The sequence below is a fragment of the Setaria viridis genome, chromosome 5, assembly GCF_005286985.2.
Source record: "Setaria viridis chromosome 5, Setaria_viridis_v4.0, whole genome shotgun sequence".
In the NCBI taxonomy this organism is placed as follows: domain Eukaryota; kingdom Viridiplantae; phylum Streptophyta; class Magnoliopsida; order Poales; family Poaceae; genus Setaria; species Setaria viridis.
Window position 1 is genome coordinate 32,140,074 of NC_048267.2, and position 15,559 is coordinate 32,155,632.

The window sequence follows — 15,559 nt, forward strand, 5'->3', positions numbered from 1 at the left end:
TGCCCGGCAAGTCAGTCTTGTGAACAAGAAGAATCTGCTTGCACATTTGGATGTGGTGATATCGTCGTTTTACCGTCCGCAAATTTTGACTGTATCTGCTGATCTGCATGTCTAAACTACTCCGATGACCAATTGCGACAAAGACAGTTCACCGGCAGAGCTTCGTTTCGCCTCATTCTCGTAAGCAAGAAGGCGATCTTACCATCACCCCAGAGTTAGCTGAACAACCCCATCTGCTCGCATAAATTTTGCCCAAACAGGCATTAATGCGCGCACCGGCGATCGGACCCGGATGGTCATTTCAGGACGAGCGCCTTTGCTAAACAAGAACACAAAGTACAGCCACTTTATCTTGATTTCTTGATGTTCTTTTCGGAGAAAGGAGGAGCATGTGGGCTAGAAAGGGACTCATGTGATCGGTCCCGGTCCGGATCTGGTTCCAAAACAAAAACGATGTACAAACACCCTTGCCACTGCAATTTCTGCAAACAAACGAACAAGCTCATAACCAGATTGCAAGACCCTTTCAGATCTGACGAGACGGGGTCTTCACTAGATCGGACAGGTCACAAGATTCCAGATAGGAGGATTGTTAGGACCAAGTCTGCGCCAGAGATTAACGCGTAAGATGATGAACTGGTCTGATGGGCGCGCACACCAACCGTATGAAAATCTTTGTCTGCAATTCCAACCCGTGGCCACTCGGGGAAAGCGACTTCGATTCAAGTGAGGAATTTATGTAAGCTTCCGCGTTAAGATTTGGGGATGTTGACGCGCGCGACTAAATTAAAGGGTTATTTGGATACGATACGCTAAACTTTAGCAGGTCAGGTCGAATGTTTGGATGCTAATTAGAGAATTAAATATAAGCTAATTACAAAACTAATTGCACAGATGGAGTCTAATTCGCAAGATGAATCTATTAAGACTAATTAATCTATCATTAGCAAATGATTACTATAGCACCATATTATCAAATCATGGACTAATTAGTCTTAATAGATTCATCTCGCGAATTAAACTTTATCGGTGCAATTAGTTTTGTAATTAAATTATATTTCATACTTCTAATTAGTATCCAAACATTCGATATGATATATGCTAAAGTTTAGTAGGGGTATCCAAACACCCGAACGAGGATGACAACATAACGCGGCCCTCGTCGTTGTTATAGTTGTTACGACTCCATGGGACTGCGCATGCGTACGGGCATGGTACTCCCCCCGGTTTCCGTTCAATTGACCTGGAGAATATCGCATGATCCCGTCCGCGTATCACTTGGGAATACCTATGATGGTCGCCAAAGACGAGCATATCCAGTGGCCAATGAGGTGGGGGCTAGGGTATCCTCGTGAAAAAAGAACCGTGCAAGTGGCAGCATCATTGGGACAAGGCTGTGCGCCTGTGCACTTGCCGCCACCGCCCTTTTTGATTTGCCGTGCCTGCCGTGCGAGGGAAAACGAGGTGAGGAAAGGAAATTGACCGTGCAACTTCGCTCGCCGCCGGCGTGCGGATATATCATCGTGGCACTGGCACGTCGCTCTCGGGTCTCACTGGCTCGCCAAGCGGACATTGTTTTGTGAGAACGAGATCAAAAGAGCAGACGTGGACAGTACAGTTCATGATCTGTGCCCAACTGCCCAAGTGGGTGAACGCATCATGGATGCCATGCCATCTCAGATGTGTAGGGCCTTGGAGGACGGTTGGGCCTTTCCGTCGAGCGGTCGGTCCCGCTTGACAGTTCATGGAGGCCCATTACATTTATGAAGTCACCTTTTCTGTGACGAAAAAGAGCATGTGCTGTACTGTGCTACATTATGTATGGCAAACTCGGTCGCCTTGTAGTACCAACCCTTCACCTCGGCTGATTTTGATATCATTAAATATGATACCATATAGGCAAAAAGCTGAGGTGGCAAGAGAGTTAATGAAGAGAGATGTAAAAATATGAAGAAATTGGATCTCATGCAAAACATGTTGTTGACACAATCATGTTAAGGGGGAGGGAGGAGAGAAAATTGATTACAACCCCACATCAAGAAATCATAGGTTTGTGGTGTAGTTTCTAAAGCTGATGTCTCGATGATTTGGCAAGATTGACACTATTTATGAACATCGTGGGTTGGGATTGGTCTAACTGCATCTGGAAATCAAAACAAATGTAACAATGTACTATGTTTTGAATTCAATGTAATAATAAAAACCAAAGCATTTTTTTCCTTTTACAGGAATTAATTTGTATTTATACCGTTGGTTTATGAGGAAACAACAAAATCTCTCTGTAATGTAAAATATTAAAAATAAAAAGATAGAGTACACGTTAAAATAAATATCAGATGAAATTGTAGGTTTAGGGGGTGTTTGGCAGCATCACTCCAGAAAAAACACCTCCAATCCACCAACTCCAGGAAAATATGGAGTTGTTGTATGTGTTTGGCTAACTGCAGTGCTCCCGCTCCAGAAACATAAGAATATGTTGTGAATAGTCTATTTTACCCTTTGTGCATGGACTCACATGTCAATCTCATCTCTTTTCTCCCTCTCCCCCTCCCTTCTCTTTTCTCCGCATCCCTTCCTCTGTTCGCGCTGGCCTTGCTGACGATGGTGCATGCAAGCAGGGGCTTGGCCACGGCGGCGCTACCGCAGGGGGCAAAGGGCCAAATGTAGCGGGCAACGGCTTGGCCACGGAGGCGTAGGGGGCCTCGTAGGTGGCGGCGGGCGGGTGCGGCGGGGTCTAGCGGTCGGGGGCGAGCGGGCACAATGGGCAACCGTGGTGGGGGGCGGCAGGGTTCAGCGGTTAGGGACGGGCCAGCGGCGGTGGGCAACGGTGTCGGGGCGACGCGTTCTGGCGGTCGGGGGCGAGCCGGCCATGGCGGGCGACGACGGTTGGGGACGGCGCGGTCCGGCGGTTGGTGGCGACGTGGTCTGGCGGCGGCGATGGGGAGGGGATACAAAAATTAGAAACGAACCGGTATGTTGTGTAATGAGTGACAAATGTGGGTAAATAACTCCAACTTCACGAGGAAGTCTGAAACTCTCTGAGGTACTCGAGGAAAAACGTGGATTTGACTCCTAGCTTCACGCTTTTTCTGGAGTTGAAGTTTATGAAGTTGGACGTGTTTGGTAGGTAATTTTGTGAAGTTGGTGAAGTGAAGCTATTTTTTCTGGAGTGGAGTGCTGCCAACCGCATAGGAGTCTTTCTTGTTTCGGAGATGAAGGAAATTGAAGTCCGCTCTCGGTACGTTTGCTGTTCGCGGGCCGCAGATAAATCTTGCAGACCTACGATTTCATTTCCTCTTCGGGCCACCACACCACCGCCAAAACCCTGCCAGCAAACTTGCGCGGCCCGTCTCCTCCACTCCAACCAAAAAGCCCCCGCATCACCTGAAGCCCAATCCATGGCTTGCGACGCGAAGAACGCGGGGCCTACCCGGAAGCGGAAGAAGGGCAAACGAGCCGTCCCCTCCTCCCCCGCGCCGCCGAGACAACAAGCGGCCGCCACCGTAGCCCCAGCCGCCATGGAGGCCGAAGCGGACGCCACCACTACGACGAACTACGTCTACGACGCCCTCCCGGGGCTGACCCTGGACTTCTCGCCGGAGGAGGACCTCGACAACGATGGCGCCGAGCCCCGCTCGGCCCTCGCCGCCGCGGGGCAGGACGAGGATGATGCGACCGCGACCTACGCCGTCTTCCGCAACGAGATAACTGCGGCTGGGGACGCGCTGCTGGACATTCCCGCTGCGGACTTCTTCTCGCTCGACGTCTCCGCCTCTGTCTCCGTCGAGGCCGAGGCCGAGCCGGCCTCTCCGCGGGCCCCGGTGCCTGCGGCTGCGGCGGCGACGCCCTCGAGCTCCCGCGCTGCGGAGGAGCAGCCTGCGCAGGGGTCGGAGCGCGCGTGGTTCAGGGGAGGGAGGCGGTTCAGGAGCCCCATGCTGCAGCTACACAAGGGTGAGGATTTTTTCTTACTGCTCTGGGTAGTGGATTTCTGTTGCCTCATGTGAAGTGACTTGAAGGTTTTGATGAGCTTATAGAGTAAATTAAGAGAACCTACTTTACAATTTGTACCATGGTTTGGCTATGAATGTTTGATCTCAGTTTCGCATGAGAAGCATATTGCCAGTGGTGTTTTCCTTAGGGTGGTACTTTCGATTCTGGAATCATTTGAATTTTGTGGCTTACTGTGTCAAAATGAATTATGGCTTGATGTAGTTATTGATGGAATGAAGTGATCAGATATACTTACTCTGTAAGAGATGAAAGGTCACATATGTAAGGCATTTAGTGTATTGAATAGCAGAATAGGTGCTTGGGAGTTGTGGTAATGTACATGTCAGGGTTGAAGGCCTGCACATACCATACCAAGGATCATGAACATGGAATGTCTACATGATACCTTCATGAGGTTTTCTGTGGGTGTAATGGCATCCTTAACAGTTATTGAGTATAAATGATGATTAAAATTAGCCTGTAGTGGTATTCTTGTATTAATGATGGAGAAATGTTAAGAAAATATTGCGATGTTGAACAGTGCTTTTGTGGTTTCAGTAGAGTTCATTTTTTTAAGTAGAAATAGTTAAATACCATCTCAAGAATCAGTCATCAGTCTTATACTTGTGGAAAAAGTAGTGAAGCTATGTTATGGAGTTGATCCAGGCCTGCAAATCAAAATTTCTGCTACGACTTGAATTAATAGAACTTGAGATCAGTAAAACCTCATACATGTATTTATTGTTATCTGATGCGGTACTGATAGATATTAACTATCTGCTGCAGAGATTATCGACTTCTGCGATTTTATCTCACCTTCTACTGAAGAGCAATCTTCACGGACAGCTGCTGTGCAAGCTGTCTCCGATGTTGTCAAACATATATGGCCCCAGTGCAAGGCAAGCGGATTCTCTTGTGCTAGGTAGCAGATAGCTTTGAACTATTTGGATGACTCCAAGTTTTGCATGGCAGGTTGAAGTCTTTGGATCTTTCAGAACAGGGCTCTATCTACCAACAAGTGATATCGATGTAAGCATTTTCATTTCCTCCTCTTCTCTAGAACCTTGGCATTTCACTTGCTTTCCCTTGATTTGTATTAGTTGCTGGAGCATAGTGATTACTTTGTTAGAACAAATTGTTCTTCTCTACCCTACTATGGAAAAGAGCTAAAGATTTATGGCATTTCACTTGCTTTCCCTTGTTTTGTATTAGTTGCTGGAGCATAGTGCTTACTTTGTTAGAACAAATTGTTCTTCTCTATCCTACTATGGAAAAGAGCTAAAGATTTATGACATGACTTCTAATTCTGTTTTGTACTATAGCAAGGCCCGTATAGGTTATAGTTAACTATTCATTATCATATATGAAGCAATAGCAAGCACTGGTATCTGATCATAAAGAAGAATATATATGAGATAATGGAAAAAATAACGAGTGGGGAGGAATACTTATTAGAAGAATAGAGTATGCCTTCTGTTGTTCCTTTTGCAGAAAAGCAACATAATTGCCTGATAGGGAGTCTAAAAAAGTGAGATGTGACAGTTAGTACTAGCAATATTAGGTTTTGTTGGACATGTCATGTTTTCGTGGACCTGTATTCACCTTTTAATTGCACTAGCTAATTTGATATCAAGCAAACATACTTTGTTACCTTCATTCATGATAAAGGAAGTTTCTGGGGTACATCATCTATGGCTTATTATAAACTTGCACTTTCCGTCTTTCACCTGGAAACATATTTTCATATAAATTCCTTTTATGAGATGTTTACTCATTTATCTGTTTAAGTTCGCATTGGTTTATTGCTGCAGGTTGTAATATTTGATTCCAGAGTTAAGACTCCTCAAGTTGGCCTATATGCTCTTGCTAAAGCATTGTCTCAGAAAGGTGTTGCTAAAAAGATACAGGTCCCAGTTTTCGCCCTGCTTTGATCTGTTAGCATCTGTGCAAGTTCGTTTTCTGGTTTGTGAACTGCATATTACAAGATTTCTAGCGGATACAATACTCTTTTCTTGCCAACGAAGGACAGCACAATTTTTATCCAGTTGAAATGAGCACCTGAAATGATCAGTTAGCCCTTGTTTACTTCATCCCCAACCCCCAACTTTGGCACTATGCAAAAAGAAGATTCTCCATCACATCAAACTTGCGGTACATGCATGGAGTACTAAATGTAGACGAAATCAAAAACTAATTGCACAGTTTTGTTGTACTTTGCGAGACGAATCTTTTGAGCCTAATTAGTCAATATTTAGACAATAATTCACAAATACAAACGAAACGCTACAGTGTCACATTTATGGCAAAATGCCAATTTTGCCACTCCCAAATTGGCAAGTAAACAAGGCCTTATTTAGAGCCCCTTCAACATGGCTCCTATGGGCTCCGGCTCCACCTGACAAAGTACTGTAGCACAACTGTTCACTGGAGCCTTTTTTTCTATCTCCTTTCCCTCCCCCTCAAAAAACCACAAGGAGCCGCTGGAGCCACAACTCTGGCTCCTGGGGTGCTCCGGAGGCATTTGGTGCCTGGCCAAAGGGGCCCTTAACTTGGTACCCAGTAAACTCCATTTTTTGGAAGCTATCACCATTCTTTTCTACGTTTGCCACTTTTGTCAACTAATTGGATACTAAGTTGCTTATTTTGCTGATGGACCATTGCTTTTCTTATATCGCAGGTAATAGCAAAGGCACGTGTGCCAATCGTGAAGTTTGTGGAAACAAAGAGTGGAATAGCTTTTGATATCAGGTTCAATTTGTTTTCTCATCTAGTCATACGAATAATTCTTGCATTTTTTTTTATTTTTCACTTTTGTGCCAGACTGCCTCTTTGTATAATATATAATCTCCCTTTTTCTGTTCCAGCTTCGATGTGGATGGTGGGCCACAAGCTGCAGACTTCATCAAGGTACCTGTTCAAATGAACAACTAGCTACTCCATTATGAAACAGAGCATGTACTCTGTTGAAGCTAACCTATGGCAGATGATTACGTGCAGTTTGGTTCACCTGATTCTTTTGACCAATCTCTTCCATTTTGTACTGCAGGATGCTGTGAAGAAGTTGCCTGCTTTAAGACCTCTATGTATGATTCTGAAGGTTTTTCTGCATCAAAGAGAGCTTAATGAGGTACAGTTCAACTAAAAAATGGTGACTAGTTGCTCGTTTTCTTATTAAAAGGTCGTTATATAGAACTGTTAGGATGATTCAGATTTCTAATGACCACTGCACTCTTTTTGGTAGGTCTATTCAGGTGGAATTGGGTCATATGCTCTTCTCACGATGCTGATCACGCATCTACAGGTGAAATAAGATCTACTGACTTGAGCTGTCTATATTTGAAAGTTACAAATAAATCCTTAAAAATGGTTGAAAGCACAATAAGTTGTTTTTTTATGATATAGTTAAGTTCTGAACTCTCAAGAAATCTAAGGTATAAACAAATCGAAATGCATTAGATGTAAGCCCTTTTAACACAATTATCTCAACCGCATCGTACTTTTCTTGTAGTGTCATTGTTTATTTACTTGAAATCTGCAACCTGTGGATTCACCAAGTATTTATTCTCTTTTAGTTGATCTGGGGTGGGAAAGATATTCTGGGGTATCGTCAGGCCAAGGAACACAATTTGGGAATTCTTTTGGTAAGTAATACTTTTCTTATTTATTTTTTCTCGAACATGCAGGAGATCTGCGTATCATTGTATTAAGAAGAAAACTTTTCTTATTTATGGACAAGTGATATTTTTCTCTCATAATACTTTCGTATTGGTTCACTGCATACGAGAGCTTTGCAGTGTCCTACTTTTGAAAATCTTGTTTCATTCTGTCTTTGCTACTGCCTTGGAGAAACATGGTACTTCACTTTGTGATGAAGATATGGAAGTGACATCACTTATTATTTGCTCCCTTTTTGTGCAGGTCAAGTTTTTTGATTTTTATGGGCGCAAGTTGAACCATTATGATGTCGGAATATCTTGCAACTCTGCAAAGACATTCTTCTTGAAAATTGATAAAGAGTAAGTCAATGATTTGCTAGATGGTCTAATGCCAGATAGATAAACCTACCTGCTGTGACTGCCATTGGCTCATTTGCTCAATGGGAGCTCAACTGTACCTGCTTTCATGTTACCCTATTTTTAGGAAATGTTGCAGAACTAGCAACATATCTCATTTTTTAAGGAACTGACAATTTTTTAAGGAACAACATATCTCATTTTGTCTGTTACTGTTTAAAAACATTTTGCTGTTGTTTGTAGATTGGTAGCCTGATATGCAAATTTTGTTGATAACTGAAAAATTGTAAGGTGATACCGTGATAGGTTAAAATAATTGAAGTCATAAAGTTCTAACCCTATTGTTCACATCTAAGTTCCATTTGTTTTACTGGTTCATTTCTGCTGTTCACTGATCCTATCTCTAATATGTTTCTGTAGCTTTATGAATCTTGATCGGCCCCATCTTTTATCTATTCAGGATCCCATGGTAAGATCTCTGTCCAATGTCCATTTCACCTAGATTAAATAACTTGTGCATCTTCAGTTGCAAGTTTACATATTCAAATTGTGATTTCCAGGCACCAGATAATGATATTGGAAAGAATTCATTTAACTACTTCAAGGTAATACTCTTATCATGTTGGACCCATTGTTCTGTCTTCCCGTTTTGTCAATGCTATGGATATGTTACCTAGAATTTGTATGATGATTTAACTGATTTGCTCTTTCATAATGCTTACGCTTTCTTATTAGTAACTATTGATAAAAAGCTCTTTTTTTTAAAAAAAATTGGTTGGTTCCTTTGCTGGTTCATCACGGGAATATACTATGGAATAACATTTTCCTGGTGTTATCCATTAAAGAATCAATGCTACTTATCATCAGTTTGGAGCAAGCTTCCTTAACAACTGCTAGGTAGTGTACAGATAATTCACAGCAATCCAGGTCCATATACCCATATGTTGCCCTTTCCCCTTTTCTTATTACCATCCAGCCATCAGGGTTGCTTACATAAAGTCATCTTCCCTGCAATTTTCAATATATATTGATTAACTTGGTATTTGCATTTTTATACTATTTCTCTGGAATCTTTTTCATAAGAAAACTCATATGTACTGGACTTCTGATGAAGAAAATCTTTAATCATGCTTTAGGTGAAGTCAGCATTTTCGAAGGCATACTCTGTGTTAACTGATGCAAACTTGATTACAAACTTGGGACCTAAGAAGAGCATTCTGGGTACCATTGTCAGACCAGATTCGATTCTCCTTGACCGAAAAGGCTGGAACAACGAAGATCAATTGCCTGACATGTTAACGGAACCCTGGGAACCGGTAACCCGGCAGTTTGATAGTGAGAACGATGTAGTGTACAATTGGCATGTGATAGACGAGGATGAACCATTGCCCAGAAATAGTCAATCCACATCGGAGGACACTAGCTCTTCCCCATCTAAAAAAAGGAAGTCCTCCAAATCAAAACAGAAATCACGAAAGAAGTCGAAGGCTGATGTCACAGGCAGTAGTAATGCTGCAAATGGGTTCAGAGAGGATAGAGCATCCAAGCGGGAAGCAGGAAGTAGCAAAAGGAGGAAGGGGCCAAGGGAGTACGACAGATTTACAAATACACTCCCACAATACACGCACGTTAGTAGGTGGTAACTTTTTGGTGGCTGCTAATAGCATTGACAGTATGGTCTCAGAGATCCAGCACAATTTGACACCGAGAAGAGCATTGTGTTACACTTGTGTACACCTAGTGAAGTCTGAAGTTACCGATAACTATTCAGAGAGGTTATCGATGACTATTCAGAGGTCTATGGTTTGTTTGTCTATCTGTTTAACCTCTATCCTTTATGTAACGGATAGCAAACTAAGATTCAGTTATATGCTTATATTATTTGAACATGCAGCAAGTATGTTGGTAATGGTATCAAGTGATGGTGATGATGTATTAGACTTTTCTATTGCGTCAATCGGTGAAGCAAAGTCATATTCAAATATTATTACGAGGCATGCCTTGATTGATGGGTTTGATGGCCTTAATAATTGGATGGTGGTACGAGTAATTCTGTACTAAAGAATGAACATCAAAACTGCCAGCTGGCATTTAGTAGGACAAGTTGTAACGAGAAACAGATATCCAACTAGTAAATCGCACTAACAATTCACAGATTGATATGTGATATTCTCGGTCGCTATGGCAAGCGATATTTTGTTTTCACTAGCAGTGCCCATTATTACTTGTGAGCAAGTGCAGCACTTGCATTCTACGGTGACCTAATGTCCAAACTATTGCTCAAACTTAAAGAGTATAGTACTAAGCAAAGAAGATAAAACAAAGCCAATTCAAGTTTTCGGAGCACAGCTATATGTCGTTTATTCCATACACAAAACAGATTAGATCAACGGTGACTGATTCTGTGAGATGCTGTGAGAAAGCAGCAGCTGTTAAAACCAACGGTAACAGCTACCTAGCTAACATCTGACAACTTATGTAAACCCGTTATATATTCATATAAGGCATAAAAGTTCACCACCGGTTACAAGGAGATATGCCCATTAAAAGTGAGGACATATGCCGAAAATCAAACTCAACTAACCTAGCTTTTTTATTTCAGATTGACCTTCAGCTAAAAAAGACAGAAGGATCTATTTCAATCTGCTGGCTGATGAAAAAAAGGAGCCAGATGAAATACTCGTAGACCTGATGAGCTTCCGACTGCAATATGTATGGTAGTAAGTTCTGGAAGCAGTGGAATATATGATTGCCCATTATCCACTATGCTGACCATTCACGTGGGGATGTTACATTGCTGCCAGCATTAAGCTTATCAACCATGGCAGGTTGGGCTGCTGTCACCACCGGAAGTATCTCGACTTGATCCCGTGGATACCCTACTACACTGGCTGTTTCAACCATATTTCCAAACTGATGATTGTGCACGGCTTGCGGTCCCAAGTGATGAAACGCCATCGGAGCAGTAGCTTGAGGCTGAGGCAGAATAGCAACAACAGTTGCAGGGCAGTTAGAAGGGTTCTTGTACGTGGAGCTATAGGTCTGCCCATTTCCTTGAACAGCATAAGATGCAACACTACAATGGCTGGGCTGGCTTGGTTGAGGACAGGGGCCCTGGCTGTGTGGCTGCAGTGACTGTGGCTGCTGCTGCTGGATATTATGATCAGCCACTGGAAGCAAAATTGTGTTGCCTTGGCCATAAAATGAATGAGCAACTTCATGATGCTTCTGCTGCGGCGAAGAGTATGGAGGCTGCACAGCCACACTTCTTGAAATTGGCTCAGAGTTAGCATTGGCAGGCTTCTGGGAACAGTATGAAGGATACAAGGGTGTGACTTGAGGAGCACTCTGCGACTGAGGAGATGACGATTGTTGTTGAGCCATCTGTCGCGAAACATGCTGGATAATGTATTGCTGCTGTTGCACCATGTGCTGTTGGGAATGCCATGCGTGCGAATCAACCTGCTGGGTAGGCATCTGGGGCCTGTGATTCTGTGGTTGAGGGTACAACTCAGTTGCGTGACTAGATTTTTGAGGTAGCTCAACCGCAACCCTGGCTTCAGGGTTCTGGACAAGTGGCTGCACAACTTGAACCAAAGGTTCCGCCGTCTTGCTCTCGGTGGATTTGGCATGATCCTGGCTTTGCACATAGTACACAGGAGCTTGGTTCAGCTGCTGCTGATCATGCTGTGCGCTCAAAGAGACCGGCACCAAGTGCTGCAGAACAAACCCGTTGCTGCTTTGGACCTGGACAGCAGGTGATTGCATCCCATTAACTTGGTGAATCGGCAAAAGGGCAACCTCATGCTTCGGAACTTGCGTGCTGTGGTCGCTTTCCCTTGGCGCAAGCATGGAAAAACCAGTGGCTTCACTCTTGTGAGAAGGCGCCTCATGCGCTATTTGAAGTTTGCTTAGTTCGTTCGGAGTCTCAGCTAAATCTTGCCTGTCCTGAAGGATCTGCACAGATTTGTGGACCTGGCGACCAAAATGTAGATCTAATTATATATAAAAAAAGATGCTATGTAAATCCCATCTCCAGGGACAGTGGGGTTGACTCCACTGCTGATTGTACAATCTTGCGGGGGGAAAGAAACAACTTTAAGCATCGTACATCAAGCATAAGTGAGAAATCCAAATCTCACTGTTACGTCGGAATGGCATTATGAAATTATTAGTAAATCATTACTCGAGAAACAAATCGGCGCGCCATGCGTACCCGGATCCGAGACGCACGGAGAGCGCGCACGCACCTGTCTGAGATTCTTGTCGATGCACCTGAAGTTGGCGGTGCTCTCGCCGTGGTAGTCCATGACGTCGCTGCGGAGCTCCCCGATGGACCTCTCGAGCTTGTAGCAGTAGAGCTCGAGCTGCGAGAGGCGGCCCCCGATGCCGTCGAGCGAGTGGAGCAGCGCGTCGGCCTGCTTCCGCATGCACTCCTCGACGGCCGCCATGACGGCGTCCTTGGGGTAGAACCCTCCGTCCTGCTGCTGGTTCTGCTGCAGCTGCTGGTGGTGGTGCTGGTGCAGCAGCGGCTGCGCGTAGACGCCAACGAAGGTCCTGTTCGCCCGTTCGTCCTGCGAGCCAACCAAAACAGCCGTCTCTCGCTCTCGGGGACCGGGGGAATCGAAAATCACGGGGGGCGGGGCGGGGCGGGCGCGGGGCGTACCTCGCGGTGGCGCGGGTGGTCGAAGGAGCAGCGCGCGTCGGGGGGCAGGCCGAAGGCGCCGGAGACGGAGGCGGCGGCGGGGCGCGCGGGGGAGGCCATGCGTGGGCGGCGGGGGCTAGGGTTTTGGGATGGTTGGTGCAGCGGGGTGGAGTGGGGTGGGGTGGGGTGAGGGGGAGTTGGGAATCCGAAGCGAGGAGGAAGGGGCGGGGAAAGAGAGGTAGGAGTACAAGCAAAGAAGAAGGGTAATGTAAAAACGGCCAGGTAAACAGGGTGGGTGAGTGAGACTGTTAGAGCCTGAGAGTGAGAGGGGTGAAAGGAAAAAAAAAAGTGGAAACAGAAGGTCTCGGCAAGCAAAGCGGAGGTAGAGAGCCAGAGTGGGGCGTTGGAGCCGAGAGCGGTGGTGGGGCTGTGCCCTGTGGAGTTCGAGGCGCGGGGAGGAATAAAAATGGGAGCGGCGCCGAGCAAGTTGGGGGCATCAAGGGGGGGAGCGCCAGCGGGCGTGGTGGACCTCGGAGAGTGAGAGGCGCGGGCCGATGATGCCCGAGCTCGGCGGAGCCCGGTCCACATGTGGACTGAGATCTGGCGAAATCTGGTGGCGGTGGCGAGAGAGAGAGAGAGAAGCGGAGCGTGGGATTCAGCGGTGGCGGTCACCGGTCAGGTGTGGATAGAGGTGGCCGGGCCGGGAGGTGTGGACCGGGGGTCGAGGGATACCGTGCACGCGCCCGCGCCCGCGCTCTGCTGCTGCGGGTCGATGGGGATTTTGGATTTGGATGCCAGGACGATGTGATCGGTTTCCGATGACGGGTTTGTTCGGGGGGTGCTCCGTCGCGGTCCGCCTCGTGCGCCATGTGCGCGATTAACAACTGAACGGATCAGGCACAGGCACAAGCCGGAGAGGCCTTGGAGAAGGTAAGAGAGAGGATAATAAGGTCCAGTCCGCGGGCTAAATGTTTATCCACGTTATAAAAGTCCTACGTGGAGGAGGGAGAAGAGGAGAGAGAGAACGGAGGGAGGTGAACGAGTCGCCCGGCTGAAGCGGCGTAACCGAGAACGAGCGCCCGCTGCGGGCGACAGAAACCTGTGCTTGTTCCTCCCCAAGATCCCGTGCTCCGCCCCACCTCCCTCGCGCCAATCTCCATTTGCTGCTCCTTCCAAATCAATCTCCCGCGCGTCAAATCGAACTCTAGCGCGCCAAATCAGTTGCAGGCGACTCGAACGCATCTTCCACCTGCAGATCCCGTTCTCCGTCCACGAAATCCCCTCCCCCCTTCCCGCTGCGACGCCACGAAATCAGCTCTAAACCTTAGGCTTGCCAGACTTGTGGTCGGCGCCTCTGCAATGGCTCGGCAGTCCAACGGGGCCTTTGAGCCTCCTCGTCGTTCATCCCTTCCCATGTAAATTCGGGTTCTACTCCTACAGGAACCGACTGTTGCGTTCAGTAAGCCTCACATGTGTTCTTCAGCCGCATTTTAATCCCATCGTTTCTCTTTTGATGCCTGCGGTGTTCATGCATGAATCCAGGAACAATTTCTGATCAGTTATTTTTGCTGAATTAGCTCAATCGATTCACCTGTTGTGCCCTTTTATTGTGGCAAAGTCCTCATAATTCATCCCGTTTTCCCCCTTTGTTGCAGAGGAGTACTTTGTGGTGGTGAATTCTTGTCCTATATGAGCCAATTATTAACCATTAATATCGCACAGAGGAACTGGAGAATCGGAAAGAGGTCCAACATCCGTGTCAATTTGGTTGCCTAGATCAGTGTATCAGTATGATTTATGTTGTTGGATGAATGGGTACAAAGATACTGACCACACCAGATCATACGTACATGGAGGCATCAAGTACTTGTATTCCTAATTCAGCCAACCTCTCAGTCAATCCATCGAGAGGCTGTTTGGTTCCCTTTGCTTATTTTTAGCACGTGTCACATCGAATGTTTAGATACTAATTAGGAATATTAAACGTAGATTATTTACAAAACCCATTACCAGATGGAGGCTAAACGGCCAGACAAATCTATTGAGCCTAATTAATCCATCATTAGCAAATGTTTACTGTAGCAACACATTATCAAATCATGGACTAATTAGGCTTAATAGATTCATCTCACCGTTTAGCCTCCACTTATGTAATGGGTTTTGTAAATAGCCTACGTTTAATACTCCTAATTAGTATCCAAACATTCGATGTGACGGGTGCTAAAAATAAGCAAGAGTAACCAAACCAGACCTATATTTGCTGGCTATGTTATTAGCTCTAGATGACATGGCAAGAGCACACAGCCCACGGCAGGCTAAATTATTAGGCCCGCAGGGCTTCACCACCAGCTTCTTCACCAAAGGAGTAGGAGTAAAATGCTCCAAAATACTCCCAAACACTCCCAAACATGTTCTGGTGAAACTCTACCAAAGGAGTAGGAGTAAAATAGGTGGTAGGAGTAAAATGGCTCAGGTCGAAAAGCTCCACGAAATCTGCTCTCTGGAGCATTTTGGAGGAGAAACTGAAAAAATGGGCTCCCCGCGGCTTCACCCTGGGTCGCAGGGGCATCTGATCCTTTTGCCCACCATGGCCCACTGTGAAGGATGGTAGATGCAGGGGGGAAGCCAGAGGAAGACGGCACAGGGGCCTTAGGGCGCGAGGTGGAGGGAGGCGGCGGGGTGTGGCGGTGGCCTCCGACGACTCGCCGAAGCAGTTCCCGGCCGCGGCCGCCATAGCATTGGCAGCCTCGACCTGCTGCCCGATGGCGTCGACCTCCTGCTCGGTGGCCTCGACCTGCAGCGTGGTGGCGTCGAGCTCCCACGCGAGGCCACTGCAGGGGATGCCTGGGGCCGGACAGGCGCACGAGAGACGGCCGGCGGGCGCGGGGAGGCGGACGGCTGGCAGGGAGCA

The 15,559-nt window shown here is 46.3% G+C and overlaps 2 protein-coding genes and 1 long non-coding RNA gene across 3 annotated transcripts; 2 read left to right on the forward strand and 1 right to left on the reverse strand.

Annotated features, from left to right (window-relative positions):
• Positions 1-3,383: 3,383 nt before the first annotated feature.
• Positions 3,384-9,938, forward strand: LOC117855963 (uncharacterized). Its single transcript, XM_034738368.2, has 13 exons — positions 3,384-3,951; positions 4,777-4,889; positions 4,963-5,019; positions 5,802-5,897; positions 6,668-6,738; positions 6,855-6,897; positions 7,037-7,117; positions 7,232-7,291; positions 7,563-7,631; positions 7,909-8,006; positions 8,424-8,472; positions 8,564-8,608; positions 9,140-9,938. Exons 1-13 carry the CDS (start codon positions 3,399-3,401, stop codon positions 9,644-9,646), a joined length of 1,842 nt encoding a protein of 613 aa, XP_034594259.1. The 5' UTR covers positions 3,384-3,398; the 3' UTR covers positions 9,647-9,938.
• Positions 9,939-10,477: 539 nt separating this feature from the next.
• Positions 10,478-13,333, reverse strand: LOC117855962 (uncharacterized). Its single transcript, XM_034738367.2, has 3 exons — positions 12,670-13,333; positions 12,254-12,577; positions 10,478-11,978 (listed from the first exon to the last, which is right to left on the reverse strand). Exons 1-3 carry the CDS (start codon positions 13,234-13,236, stop codon positions 10,767-10,769), a joined length of 2,103 nt encoding a protein of 700 aa, XP_034594258.1. The 5' UTR covers positions 13,237-13,333; the 3' UTR covers positions 10,478-10,766.
• A 106-nt stretch (positions 13,334-13,439) lies between these two features.
• LOC117855964 (uncharacterized) lies at positions 13,440-14,915 on the forward strand. Its single transcript, XR_004640591.2, has 2 exons — positions 13,440-14,107; positions 14,304-14,915. It is a non-coding gene; the product is annotated as an uncharacterized lncRNA (long non-coding RNA).
• Positions 14,916-15,559: the final 644 nt, after the last annotated feature.

Excerpts from the sequence above, each read along its gene's own strand:
- LOC117855963 (XM_034738368.2), top strand. The coding sequence starts at position 3,399 with ATGGCTTGCGACGCGAAGAACGCGGGGCCTACCCGGAAGCGGAAGAAG. Across the intron at positions 7,118-7,231 it reads ATCAAAGAGAGCTTAATGAG|GTCTATTCAGGTGGAATTGG; the intron begins GTACAGTTCAAC and ends TCTTTTTGGTAG. Across the intron at positions 7,292-7,562 it reads TGCTGATCACGCATCTACAG|TTGATCTGGGGTGGGAAAGA; the intron begins GTGAAATAAGAT and ends ATTCTCTTTTAG.
- LOC117855962 (XM_034738367.2), bottom strand. The coding sequence starts at position 13,236 with ATGTGGACCGGGCTCCGCCGAGCTCGGGCATCATCGGCCCGCGCCTCT. Across the intron at positions 12,578-12,669 it reads ACCACCCGCGCCACCGCGAG|GACGAACGGGCGAACAGGAC; the intron begins GTACGCCCCGCG and ends GTTGGCTCGCAG. Across the intron at positions 11,979-12,253 it reads TCGACAAGAATCTCAGACAG|GTCCACAAATCTGTGCAGAT; the intron begins GTGCGTGCGCGC and ends TTTGGTCGCCAG.